At 36.3% G+C, this 14,853-nt stretch overlaps 1 protein-coding gene across 1 annotated transcript in view; it reads left to right on the top strand.

The window, feature by feature from the left end:
- The window catches only part of SPIC (Spi-C transcription factor), a 46,133-nt gene extending 32,596 nt beyond the window's left edge, over positions 1 to 13,537 (top strand). Inside the window, exons 4-8 of the mRNA XM_039245577.1 lie at positions 4,543 to 4,640; positions 7,562 to 7,655; positions 8,365 to 8,477; positions 9,933 to 10,041; positions 13,110 to 13,537. Of these exons, the coding sequence (XP_039101508.1) occupies positions 4,543 to 4,640; positions 7,562 to 7,655; positions 8,365 to 8,477; positions 9,933 to 10,041; positions 13,110 to 13,537 (842 nt within the window). The remainder of the gene's footprint in view (positions 1 to 4,542; positions 4,641 to 7,561; positions 7,656 to 8,364; positions 8,478 to 9,932; positions 10,042 to 13,109) is intronic.
- The last annotated feature ends 1,316 nt before the right edge of the window (positions 13,538 to 14,853 follow it).

Genomic DNA, 14,853 nt, shown 5'->3' with positions numbered 1-14,853 from the left:
TTAAATTAGTTGACCCTTGAACAACACAGGGTTTGGGGCATTGACACCCCTGTGTAGTTGAAAAATCTACGCATAACTTTTGACTTCCCCCAAAATTAACCACTAATAGCCTACTGTTGACAGTAAGCCTTACTGATAACATAAACAGTTGATTAATGCATATTTTGTATTATATCCTGTATTTCTTACAATAAAGTAAGCTAGAGAAAAGAAAAATGTTATTAATAAAATCATAAGGATAATGAAGAGAAAATACATTCACAGCACAGTACTGTATTTATCAAAGAAAATCTGCATATAGGTGGACCTGCACAGTTCCAACCTGTGTTGTTCAAGGGTCAACTGAGTACTGCGTTTAGGTTCTTACATGATACATGAAATGGCATAATAGTAACTCACAATAGACTGAAAAATTAGGAATACATATTGTAATCCGTGGAATAATTACAAAAAATAAATTATAGACGTATATCATATCACAACATATATAGACATAACATAAAATAAAAATTTTTTTAAATGCTAATGGTGGAAATGAAATAATAGAAATGCTTGTTTAATACAAAAGAAAGCAGGAAAGAAAAGAACAAAGGAACAGAAAAATAGGAAACAGAAAACAAATAGGAAGATGGCAGAATTGAGCTTACTCAATTGGATAAACTAAAAAGACAGAGATCATCAAACCAGATTAAAAAAAAAGCAATACCCAATTACATGCTGCTTAAAGAGACATACTTTAAATGTGAAGACAGATTGGACATGTCAAAAGTAAAAAGGATAAGAGACCTAGTGTGGTTAATATCAAAGTAAACTTCGAGGAGTACCAAAAAAGGACTGCCAAAATGAAATACAGAAATTTTTGGATGATAAAAGACCCAATTTATCAAGAACACATAACAGTTCCAAATGAGTATGTATCTAATAATAAAGCTTCAAAAAACATGAAGGAAAAATGGACAGAACTAAAGGCAGAAATAGACAAATCTGCTATTATAGTTGGATATTACTCTTTGTATACTCTGTAATCTCCTGTGATCTTTGTAACTGATAAAATATGCAGGCCAAAAAACAAAGAGTCAGTAGAGATATGGAAAATTTGAACATTATCAGTGAACCAGATCTAACTGACATTTATCAGGCACTATATACAATAATTGCAAAATATACATTCTCCCAAATACAAATGGAGCATTCATCAATATAAGGCCCTATGTTGGGTCACAAAGCAAGTCTCAATAAATTTCAAAGAATAATCTAGTGCAAGTAATTACTACTCTGACATAAGAAATTTTCTAGCATCTTCTTCCCAGTCTAGCAATATTATTTGCTTATTAGGTTTTCAGAAATCTAAGTTTAGGATTCCACTCTTTTTTTTTTAACTTTTAAAAAATGTTTTATTTATTTCTGAGAGAGAGAGAGAGAGAGAGAGAAGCAGTGTGAGCAGGGGAGGGTCAGAGAGAGAGGGAGATACAGAATCTGAAGCAGGCTCCAGGCTCTGAGCTAGCTGTCAGCAGAGTCTGACGTGGGGCTTGAACCCACGAACCGTGAGATCATGACCTGAGCCAAAGTTGGACGCTTAACCGACTGAACCACCCAGGCACGCCTAGGATTCGGTTCTTTAATCCCCTAAACAATGGAGTTTTTTTAAATTGTTTTTGTTATTACTTTTTACATTCCAGAAGAGTTAACATACAGTCATATATTACTTTCAAGTGTACAGTATAGTGATTTAACACTTCCAGGGACTCATCACAACAAATGTACTCCTTAATCTCCATCATCTGTTTCACTCATCCCTCTATCCTTCTCCCCTCTGGTAACCACTAATTTGTTCTCTATAGTTAAGAGTCTGTTTCTTGGTTTGTCTCTTTTTTCTTAGTTCATTTGTTTTATTTCTTAAATTCCACTTATTAGTGAAGTCATATGGTATTTGTCTTTCTCTGACTTATTTCACTTAGTATTATTCCTTTTAGATCCATTCATGTTGTTGTAAATATCAAGAATTCATTCTTTTTATGGCTGAGTAATATTCCATTATATATATACACCACATCTTCTGTATCCATTCAGATGGACATTTGGGCTTCTTCCATAATTTGGCTATTGTAAATAATGCTGCAATAAACCTAGAGGTGCATATATCTTTTTCAATTAATGTTTTTGTATTTTTTGATTAAATACCTAGTGGTGGAATTACTGGATCATATGGTAGTTCTATCTTTAATTTTTTGAGGAACTGAGCAACGGGGTCATTTAAATAGAAAGAACGATATGAACTTGAATTTAGTCTGCCTTTTCCAGTGTTCTGAAGCTTTCTAGTCTCAGAAAATACAATCTTCCATCTGAAGCTTGACACCATATGATTTAAACTCCAGAACATCTGTTGCTTAAGATTCTCTAAAATAATCTTCGATACCACTGAAGACAATGAACTTCTGCAAAAGAGACTTCATTGATCAGGAATCCTTTCTTTAGAGTCCTTGTTAGTCAGCTTACTTCTGGGGTTGAAGGAAACGTTAATATCCACCTTGGAAACTTGAAAAAGATGTTCTTTTTTTTTTTAATGTTTTATTTATTTCTAGTAGAGAGAGAGAGACAGCGTGAGTAGGGGAGGGACAGAGAGAGAGGGAGTCACAGACTGAAACAGGCTCCAGGCTCTGAGCTGGCAGTCAGCACAGAACCCGACGCGGGGCTCGAACCCACGAACCGCGAGATCCTGACCTAAGTGAAAGTCGGACGCTTAACCGACTAAGCCACCCAGGCGCCCCTTGAAAAAGATGTTCTGTGTATGTGTGTTGTAGTGGGTATAAGTGTCTTAAGAAGCAGTTCTTAGACCTTAAATAAAGTTTTGAAAATATGATACAGCCAGAGCTCCTAAACTGGGGCCTGTTGGCCCTACTTACAGAATAACATGGGGCTCGAACTTACAACCCCAAGATCAAGAGTTGCATGCTTTATGGACTGAGCCCAGCTAAAGAAGTTCTAAACAGCAGAACTTCCTTCTGCTCAATACTTTTTCAGGGCCCATTTATTAATACCTTACAGAATAAAACTGGAGACACCAGTTGGAAAATACTGGCTTAGAAAGTTCACTTATTTGTCCTTCCATTTCAAATACGTACCAAACCTGCACCACTAGAAGAATCTGCTAGGTGCTATGGAAACTGTCATGGGGCTGAGAACTTCGGTCAAATGGAACCTAAGTGGGGACACAAGGCTCCAGTGCTATGGTTAAGAGTATGTTCATGATGTCAGCTGGGCCTAAATCTAGACCCAGCCTAGCGCATCTCTCACTAGCAATTGGACCTTGGGAAAAATCATAACATGTCTTTGAGCCTCGGTTTAGATTCCTCATCTGTAAAATGGAGTTAAGCAGGTTACTACTATCATGTGCAATTTTAAGATTCTTTTGAAATATATATTTTGAAATATATATACATATACATACATATATACATACACATATATATATATACATATACATACATACATATCTATCTACCTATCTACATATGTGTATATATATATATACATCTTCTAGCTTTACATTTGGGTTCATCTGGACCCTCCCTCCTACTTTCTAACTTCTAACTTTGACTCTCAGCCCCCCAGGCTCATTCTGCTTGAGCTCCAGTGGCTTTCTTCCTGTGCTTTGAATAAACCACACTCATTTCTAAAGTTCTTCGCACCTGTTGTTTCTTCTGCCAGGCAGTACTTTGCATCACTGCAGTTCTTTTGCTCACTCTTTCTGATTGTTAGATGTCAGCTCTCACACATTCCCTCCCCACAGGATTTTCATGATCATTTATCACACCTACATCCTCTTTCTATCCCCTTTCTCTTATCGTTTTAGTAGTATTTATTATCTAATACATGTCTAGTTTGCTTTTTTTTAAATCACTTCTCATTATAACTTGTTCAGGGTTATATCCCCTGGATACAGGACAGTGTCTAGCAGAAATATTACTTGTTAAATAAATAAATCAAATGGAACAAAATGGCGCGAAAGGGCGTACGCACAGAAATGGTACAGATTAAAACCTCATCAACATTAGTGATTACAGTTTTGTACACTTGTTATTAAAACATCTACATTTCTGAAGGGGAGATGTGTGCTTACATTTGCATGACAAATTGAGTAAAGAAAGTAGATGGTCTAGAACAATAGTCCCATATCAAAGGTAAGTTCAGATTCCAACCATGCAAAACAGAAAATCTCTCCACCCAAAAGCTTTACCAAAACTTCTTAGGTGGTTTTCCCCCTGGCAAAATGTGATATCTGTTAAAATGGCAGAAGGTTACAGTTAGGGAAGGCTGATGCAGACACGTGCTTCAAAGGGGAAAGTTATTTCTGCCTGGTACACATGGATGCTAGATCAGACTCTGATAGACAGGTAAAATGGAAGGGGTGGCTTGGCACATGATTGGACTGGGAAGGAAGCATTATAGGAGGAGGGTGCACCCCATGATTTCCATCAAAGCCACCAGAAACCATCTTCAATAGAACTTTTAGCTAAATAAGAGAACTGGACCTCTCTGCAGATCAGCAGCTTCGAGTGTATCCCGGATCACCGGATCACCACCCACCAGCTGTTCCTGACAGTTTTGGAGGCCCTACTGGATTTAGGTATGGAGGGAAGGTTACAACATGAATTTCATTTCCTACTCCTATATAAATGGTGGTAATTGAGGTTAAGGTTAGAATGCGGAGCCTTGCATGCCAGGAGAAGATCCTGTACCTTTAAGATCTCTAAGGCAATCAGTATGTGTCAAGTAGTTTGAGAGGAAAGAGACCAATTTGGGAAGGGCAGAGTGAAAGTTGTTTATAGTCCAGGCAAGACAGGCAATATAGGGTCTAGAATCAGGGGAGACACAACAGGAATAAAAAAAGGTTGGATAAGAGTTATGCAGGTCAGAGATTTCCAGTGGGGCTATGGGGGGCCAGAGGCGCCTCAATTTATGCTGGCAGGGGATTCATAGGGTTTGTTCAAATGCTTTCGGCCCATGGGATATGAACTTTTATGTGTCTCTTCAAAATAATAGCCTCTAGTGTCTACTGGCCTATCATGAAATAGAAATCATGAGGACACTGTATCTTTTAAAAAAATCCCCTTTTGTAGCACTTCCTTAAAAACAGTTATTTAATGCAACTCTGCCAGTGAGTTCTTGACAGTTCTGTCTTACAATTCTGATATTAATGAAACGTTTTTGCAAAAGGTTGAAGTGACTTCCTGGTAAGTATTTAGCTTCTGTTTTTCAAAATACCTGTGAAAACTTAAATTTCTCCTGTGGCCTAATGTTTCTCATTGATTGTTTCGATGCAAGAAATATCAAGCAATTGCAGTGATCAATAACATTTTCAATCCTTTTTCTTCCTTTTGGGTTTGCTACTTTTAATAGTTGTAATACTTGTGATAATTTTTTGTAATACTTTAGTCAAAGTCATTGAAGTATTTGATTCAAAGTACAACACTCATGTATTGCTTTGGTGCTTATCAGTTGAGGCATAATTAATTGAGAGTCATTTACTGGTTTTTAAAAATACATATATTGATAATATTTATCAGGGACCAGATCCCAGAGAGTGATTTATAGATTTTCTTTTTTTTTTTTAAGGTTTTGTTTAATCATTCTGCATTTCCCACATTGGAAAGCTGTCTTTTTCCCCTCCAGGTTTATTGGATATGATTGACATATAAGATTGTATAAATTTAAGGTGTAAAATGTGATTATTTGGCATATGTGTATACTATGAAATGATGACCATAGTAAGATTAGTTAACATTTCCATCACCTCACATAGTTACCTTTTTTATGACTTTTCTTCTCATGTTTTCTTTTAACTGACATAATGTAGTGATTTCAAAGAGCTGAATAGAATTCCAATGTTTGACATATTATATTGGTGTAATTATTATATTGATATTTGTATATAATAATAGTGTTAGATTATATTATCTCTTTCTATTCTTGAGTGTTAATGAGTAAGTTTACTATGTTTACAGGGTAAATGTTAACAACTTGTATAAACAGTTGCTTGTGCTAAATGAAATGATAAGCAATGTTGGACTCACCACATGCTTTTTCTTGTTATGTAGATTTGTTTGTGTTTAGTTCTATAGAATTTAAGAACATTTAACGTGGGTCTGTGTAATCATTGTATACATAAAACAAAATCTAACTTACAGGCATAAGAAAGTAGACCAGGGTTCCTATCCTAGGACTTTAGAAAGTCGTCGGATAGATTTCTTAGGGTAAATTTTATTTGTAATGTAAGTCCACAGTTTGTCAGCGAAAAAACCTATGTTTTACCAGATTCTCATTAGGCTATCTAACACCAGAAAGATTTAAAAACAACACTGTTATAAAAGGAGACCTATATTAAGATAATTTATATACTTTAATTCTTAGAATTTTGAAATATTGAAATACTTATATATTGAGTTATTTTCTATTCTCTTTTAAGTTAAGCCAGTTAGGTAATTAACTCTATTTAGCTATTTTAACATTTAAAAACTTCTAATGATAGAAAAGCAAAAACGAGTTTGTAGGAAATTATGTTCAGAAGAAATATGGGTACTCATTAAAAAGAATTCAGATGATACTTTTGGCTTATATTAGGTATTTTCAGAAAATGTTTTGGGTAAGATCCTTTCATTCAGACTTAAATGAAATAGACACTTAATTTTGTTTTTTAATTATTAATCTTTTTCAGAATCATTAACTCATTAATGAAGCATGGTAAGTTGGCATTTTAAAATCTTTGGATGATTTGGATGAGCATCCTCCATTTTGAAAATAAAGTATATGGTTCAGATTATAAGGGTGTGACATGGTTTGCAAGACAGTTTAATTTTTGGCCTTAGAGACATATTTTTGAAATTAAGAACATTCCATCTTTTTATTATTATTTTTTAATGCTCATTCATTTTTTTTGAGAGAGAGATAAAGCACGACAAGGGGAGGGGCAGAGAGAGAGGGAGACACAGAATCTGAAGCAGGCTACAGCACAGAGCCTGACATGGGGCATTCCATTTTTTAAGCTGTCAGCACAGAGCCTTATGAGAGGCTCAAACCCATGGAACCACGAGATCATGACCCGAGTCAAAGTCTGATGAAGAGCATTCCATTTTTAAACATAAATTCAGATTGTTAAAGATATACCCTTGCTCCCTTTTTCCAAATCTGTCTTCCGCTATATAACTCCTTACTAAAATTTTACAAGAATGTTAAATACTATACTATAGAATGAGTACTGTTCTCTAAATACTATATGTTATAGAGCAGTGGATTTCAACCAGGGTTGATTTTGTCCCCCAGGGTATATTTGGTGATGTCTGAGACCTTTTCAATTGTCACAACAATGAGAGTATTATTGGCATCTAGTGGGTAGAGGCCAGGGATATTGCTTGATATCCTACAATGCACAGGACAGCCCCCCACAGCAAAGACTTAGCAAATCTAACATGTCAATAGTGCTGTGGGTGAGAAACTCTGTAACAGAAAAATTTAGTTCAACTGATAATTTCAAAACTCAAGAGTTCTGCCTTTTCTCTAGCAGGCCTGTGTTGAACAAGACAAGCTGGGTCAAGCCTTTGAAGATGCTCTTGAGGTCCTGAGGCAACATTCAACTGGAGATCTTCCATACTCCCCAGGTAAAGATGTCAGTCCCCTTTTTTCACGGGGACACCAAATGGCTTGTTGGTCACACACACATAAGAATAATTATGAAAACAGAGAAGTCCATTTTTACCTAGTGCATCTAGGATTAATTCTAACAAAGACAGAAAGCTTTCAGGGTTACCTAGCTTAAGTAAATTCAAAGTGTCACATACAAAAATACAAAGAATGGAAATCTAGCACATATAATTATTTGCTATTACAGAAATCTGGTTGATATTTATCTAATCGATAATTAAAACTATTCAGAATGGGCTTTTCAGTTACTTTAATTTATCTTATAGACTTTCTATGCAAGAGATATTCTAATCAGAAGAATAAATATTCTTTTAAGAGTAAATATTCTTATTCTTCCTCACCCGTTGCCCTCTAGACTGTGGAAAAATAGTGTAGGTGAGATACAGATATTTTGCCTACTGAGTTTATGCAGGGTGTTGTGGTTAGTACCAAGATAAAAGAGATCATGGATCTCTGCTTGCAAGGGACACGTACTCTACTAAGGGAAAATGGGACACATCAAAGAGATTTCTGATACCAGCATAATGCAATAAATGTAGAGAAATGCAAAGTGATAGAGAACACATGATAAAGCAATCACACATAAGCATATATGCATATATAAACATGCACATGTGTGGAATCATAAACTTTGACTTTTTCAGTTTCTGTCTGTTTTTAAATTAGATTACAAAAATTATCTGGCATTCATCAACCACTGCTCTCATGTCAGAGGGAATTCCAACTGCTATGGTGTGCTACCTACAGAGGAACCTGTCTATAATTGGAGAACAGTAATAGTGAGTACATGTGCCAGGAGACCACTCACCCCACCCCCGGAAATAGGCAAATTCTCTATTCAGTCCAGCCTTCCACTTAGTGTATGGTAGCTAAAACCCAGCTTAGAGGCAGCAGTGACTGTGAGAACATTCACAGCCATCTGTGGTGTGAATCTGACAAGTCAACATGGGTGAGCCCTCAGCAATGCTATCAAAAGGAAACTGTCCTTCATCATTGTTCTTCACCCAGCATCAGAGGGTGTGAGTGACTTCTATAAAGATGTATTTTTAGGGTTATCTCATCACTCCTTCTCTTTAGTCCAACTGGAAAATTGCAAAAAGTCATGGTTCCCCTATAAGCCATAGGGCAAAGGCCAAACTTACCCTAAACTGGCTTTACCTACAATCTTCTATTGACCTCCTCTATTTTCTAAAGTTTTCTTTTTTAAATTATTTTTTAGAAGTTTATTTATTTTGAGGGAGAGAGAGCACAAGCAGGGCAGGGAAAGAGAGTGAGGGAGAGAGAGAACCCCGAACAGGCTCTGTGCTGTGGGCATGGAGCCTGATGCGGGGCTTGAACCTAGCAACCATGAGATCACGACCTGAGCTGAAACCAAGAGTCAGACACTTAATGAACTGAGGTAACCAGGCACCCTGACACCTTCTCTATTTTCCTTCAAGCTCGGAGCTAGCTACATGTCTCAGATCACTTTGGATATCATAGTAGTGTGTCCTGCAAATGAAGCGTCCCCATCATTTAGTTCTCCATTCATGTGTTCTTTTGTATTGTCTTCTTAATGACAGCGGTCTTAATGTGGTAGAGTGTAAACACATGATTTTCTTTTTCTTTTTCTCCCCATCATTCCCTTCATCCATGCTGTATATCAGATGTCCTTTGTCTGACCTTGTAAGTTCTGTCAGGGCCTCTCCATAAGACATTTCTTTGAAGGGGGAGTTTGAATTAACCCGTAGAGACCCATGTATCTTTGCCATATGTAATGGTAACAGTTCAGGCTGCTTCCTTCTGTCCCCTCTCTTGGCTCTGCCCTCACTTGGCTGACATCTTCCTCCCCGTGTCTCCTCTTGCCCAGCATCCAACAGAGGAATAGGAAGCCATCTTCCCTTTTTTGCTGACACTTCAGTATCTACTAATAATTCTACATTTTTCTTTCTGGCTGGGCATTTTTAGGGAGAAGGAAGGAAGCACCCCCTCTTTTTTCTCATAAGGAGGGGACCATATGAAAGTCTTCACAAAGCCAAAGACTACCTTCCATCCCATGGTCCTCTCTTTCTTTGGGTTTGAAGCTAATTCTGCCTTGGGAGATAACTGGCTGCAGTTGAAAACAGGGCTTGTTAGAATTTGGGAGATTCTTAGCACTCTTTTTGTCCCAGATTTTGGGACTTTAGTTGACTTTAGTCATCAACTGGGGGCCACATGGAAAGTCCCACTTAACATCTGTTGCATTATTTATATAGAACAGTTCTGCGGACCTCTATCTTGAAGGAAATATTCATCAATCTCTGCCAAACATCCCCGAAAACCAGCTGGTACAACCTGCTGTTCTCCATCAAAAGGGAGGAAAAGGTATGTGGATCCATCACTCCTTTTATAAGTAAAAGAACCAAATCTTCTTTAAAGGAGCTTTAAAGGGAGTTTAGAATTGCATTTGCAAAATATTCTCAAATTGTGATTAAGAATTTCTGTCTGACAGACTGAACCACTCCAAGCCATTCACCTTGGATGAGCCTTCCTATTGTTTCATAGAAAAGTTGTGAAGCTGCACTGTGTTGCTTCACTCAAATAAATCTGCATTCACAAATAATGTGTATATATTTGGGGTATATATAGAAGGAGGAACTTTTCCTTAAGTTGTTTTAACAATTTTATTCTAATTGTAAAGGCCTTGGTATAAAAGTTGTCGTCTTTATTCAGTTTTCTGCAAATGACATTCCATAATAATTCAATATTTCATAAATTTGAAATCTTGATTTCATAAATTTAAGATGATGATGATCTCACCTAACAGATGGGCAGAGTGTTAAAGCAGGATAGTAGCCTCTGAAGGCTATGATGCAGGCCACACACATGCACATGTGCTATTGGAGGCAGTGTAGACTGATTGGTATAGACTTTTATAAGTCATTTTGGCAATAACAATCCAAAACTTAAATGTTCATATCTTTTGACTCTTAGGGACTATATAACTCAGTGATTGAATGTAAACTCTGGGTCAATTGTGTGAGCCTGGGAAAGTCATTCAACCTTTTGTACCACAGTTTCTTCATTCAAAAAGCAAATAGTGGTAATTGTACAAATAAATCATGGTAAGATTTCTGTAAAAATCAAATGAAAGCCTATGTAAAGCATTAAGCTCATAGCCTGGCGCTGGGTAATTTCTCAAGATACCATAGGTGTATGTGTGTGTGCGTGTGTGTGTTATATGCATTAGGATGTTCCTTGCAAGGTTGTTTGTTGTAGTAAGAGAATGGAGCTTACCTACTGCATTTATCTGTGTATAAGAGACAGATATTTAAGATGTACTATAATTTCATAATGAAATTTTAAAAAATGTTTTATCATAGTTAATAAATTATTTTAAATGAGTTTTGGGGGAAACTAGTTTTGTTTCTATATCTCTATACTGTACCCTATATCCTAGAATAAAATTCTAAATATTCAGTAATAATCTAATCCAGCAAAGAATAATGCATAAAATCATACAGAAAAAATAAATCTGTATCACTGAATATTGGTTTTGGATATTGAACCATGGTAGTAATTTAATATAAGGAGAATTACACTTCTACCTCTGTACAGGTGTTTAGCTGGTCACTATTCTTTTTTAAAACTAACTCACACCAGGGTGTAAAGGCTATGTCTTTCCATGGATATTTTATGTTGTGGAGCTTTGCCATTGTGGGACAAATTGCTCACCACCTTCTGTTTTTAAAGTTTCATCTTCCACCTGAAATAGGGATACATTTGAAACAGAATGAAATCTCATAATAATCTGGGCATTTATTATCCAGAGAAAAATAGTACATACATAAAACACAACACATAGCTATTAAAAGGCATGCATGTGTTGATAAAGAACTCTAAAAAGAAATAATGCACATGATTAAAAGTTCAAAGGATTTAGAAATACATAAAGAATAAGTAGAAGTGTTCCTTCTTTCTTGCCATGCTATATCCTGGGAAGTAGCCATTGTCAACAGTTGGGTATTTTATCCATCTGTAGCTAATTTCCATATTATTATCTAACATAATATAAAATGTATAACATTGGAAAAGGGCAAAATACTTTGATGCTATTTGTATTTTTAAAAGATATGTGTATGTTTATATGCAAACTTTTTTTAATTTAAAAACTGTAGAACAGACTGGAATTTTACTTTGATTTTGTACTTCATTTTTTTTCCACTTTGTCCTTCCATTTGAATCTTTTACTATGAACACAATACATTTTTAACAAAAATTTAAACTTTTTTTAAAATTGAAAACAAGTTAAGAGACGAGCATCCATTATCATTGATTTGACCATTCGATAAGAGACAGTTTGTTTAAGCCTGTGACTTTAATTCATGATGTGTGTTTGGTAAGTCCCTTTCATTTCTCAATTTTTAAATTCAAGATAATATAATGCAAAAAAATAATCTTCTTAAAAACCTTTGAGGTTTTGGGATGAATGATGACTGATATAAGAGTATTACTCCCGAGAGACTATTCAAAGCAGTTTGGAAATCCACTATTTAACTCTCTCTAGAGGAAAAGGGAATTTGGCCATGGCTATCTTAGCTACTGACAGATCTGGGTGAGGCATGGTATTTACAAGCCAATTCAGAAGTCACAAAATGGACTGTCCGCTTTGTTCTCTCTTAGGCCAAAGAGATCCAATCAACAGAATAAAAATCACAACAAATCTTCCTATAGTTTCCTGTCTAGAATTCTGAAATATAAAGGGCTGTGTTCTTAAAGAGACAAAAATTCTGGTAGTACCATTTTATTTCACAGCAACGAAAAACATCATGATGCCGATTGTCATTGCTCATAAATTATGTCCAAATGTCATGAAGATATTTTGGCATTTTCTTTATTTTTCAAGCAACTGTGCAGACCCAGAGTTTTGGGGTTTTTTTAACCTAAGTCTTTGTTATTAATTTCACTAATGTTACTTTATATTTGAATACTGTTTTGCATTTTATAAAATACATTCACATTCCTTACCTCATTTGACTTACCTCATTTGAATAAAGCCCTTTCAAATGATTTGCTTTCTGAAAATGGCTTCTGAGGCTTCTCTTTAAAGCCACTAAATTTTTCAGTTCATTTTGCTCAGTTTTGTTGTTCTATAGAAAGTTTAACATATGACAAAACCAGTAGTCAAGATTTAAGTGAAGAAAAACCACATGACAGATGAGAGACTTGGGTCAAGAGACTCCAGGCTTCCCTTTTCCAGTAAAGGACAATGTAAAATTTTTTACAACATCCTCAATAAAGAGAGGTCCAGTTGAAACTTCAGTAAGACAAACAGACCTTTGACTTTCAAGACCCAATGCAGCTTTGAATTTTATAGTCATTCAACAAACCTTTTCTGAGTATGTTCTTTGTGTATGGCCATGGTGAAGTATGATATTTGTTCTCCATTTTAGGCAGAAAGAAGCTCCGACTGTTCGAATACCTTCATGAATCCCTGTGTAATCCTGAAATGGCATCTTGTATTCAGTGGGTAGATAAAACCAAAGGCATCTTTCAGTTTATGTCAAAAAACAAAGAAAAACTCGCCCAACTTTGGGGGAAAAGAAAAGGCAACCGGAAGACCATGACTTACCAGAAAATGGCCAGAGCACTGAGGAATTATGGAAGAACTGGGGAAATCACCAAAATCCGGAGAAAACTAACTTACCAGTTCAGTGAAGCTATTCTCCAAAGACTCTCACCATCTTATTTCTTAGAAAAAGAGATTTTCTACTCACCGTATGTTCAGACAGAGCAAGGCTTTCTCAGCTTCAGTAACTGGAATGCAAATTATAATTGTACATATGCTGATTACCATGAGCTAAGGCACCCTGACTGCTAAATATTCTCATACATTTCATGATTTTCTGACATCAGAAATCCCTACCAATTGCAGGATTTTTCTCTTAAAGCAAACAATGAAGAGGAAAAAAACAATTAACTTAATTGTTTCTATCTTTTATTAAATAGCATATAATCTCTACAGATTTGGTGAAAAAAATCTGCCAGCAAACAACTTTTAAATCAAGTCCCACTTGAAAGCATAGACTAAATGTTCTTGCTCTTACTGTTGTCTATGCAATTCTTCTAAGTAAACAACGCTGGTAGGGATGATTTGGCTCTTGATTTAAACACTGTTTTCCTGTCATACACTCAGGCCAAAAAAGAAAAATCACTCCTAATATATATCTGATGGCTTTAGTGACAAAATAAAATAATTGCATATGATAGTCTTCATGCTAAAATACACTCATGGCTTTAAAAACTATATTTTCTGTGCACTTCATACCTCATGGTCTGTAATCCTGTGGCGCTAAAGAAATGATCTAAGGAAAATGCCACAAACCTTAATGATACTAGAACACCAAATCTTACACTTCCCACAAATCATTTCCTGGCATTTTTCCCCTAGGGTAGATCCGGAAGCTAACATTTCTTGCTATCCTGCCACTCAGCCACAAGAAGGTGCTCTTGTCTTGTTATCTCTCTGGATCAACTTTGCAACATGACCTCTTTGAACTAGCCCAGCTAAGTAAGACCAGACTGGAACAATTGGAAAAAAAGAAAAGAGAAAGACTTTGATAAAGAATAGAGACTAGCAATACAGGGAGGAACCAGGATTTAGATAGTCTGACTTGAAAGCTATGGTTTATTCTCAAGATCCCATCAAGAATGAAGAAGAGAGAAAGCCTGGGAAGAAACCTTGTTTCTTACTTCCTGTTTGGCCAGTTCATACATACATATCTGTATTACCATGACACAGGCGAGCTTCGTAGACTACATGGGCCATCTTCAGTCCAGGCCAAGAGGGCCCAGCTGGGAGGCCTAGAGCTCCCAGAAGCCTATCCTATTTGATTTGCCACATTTCCCTTTTTTCCTTTGTGTCCTCCTGGTGTCTTTCATCCCTCAGGGATTCTTAAGAAAGAATATGGCAGGGGCGCCTGAGTGGCTCAGTCGGTTAAGTATATGACTTTGGCTCAGGTTATGATCTCGTGGTTCCTGGGTTAGAGCCCCGTGTCAGGCTCTGTGCTGACAGCTCCGAACTTGGAGCCTGCTTCAGATTCTGTGTCTCCCTCTCTCTCTGCCCCTCCCCAGCTCACTCTCTGTCTCTCAAAAATGAATAAATGTTAAAATAAAAAAAAAAAAGAACATGGCAGA

Source organism: Hyaena hyaena, unplaced genomic scaffold (genome assembly GCF_003009895.1).
Source record: "Hyaena hyaena isolate Hyena2069 unplaced genomic scaffold, ASM300989v1 scaffold_261, whole genome shotgun sequence".
NCBI classification, from domain to species: domain Eukaryota; kingdom Metazoa; phylum Chordata; class Mammalia; order Carnivora; family Hyaenidae; genus Hyaena; species Hyaena hyaena.
Note: the sequence above shows the minus strand (reverse complement) of the source record. Positions and strands in the feature narration are given on the sequence as shown.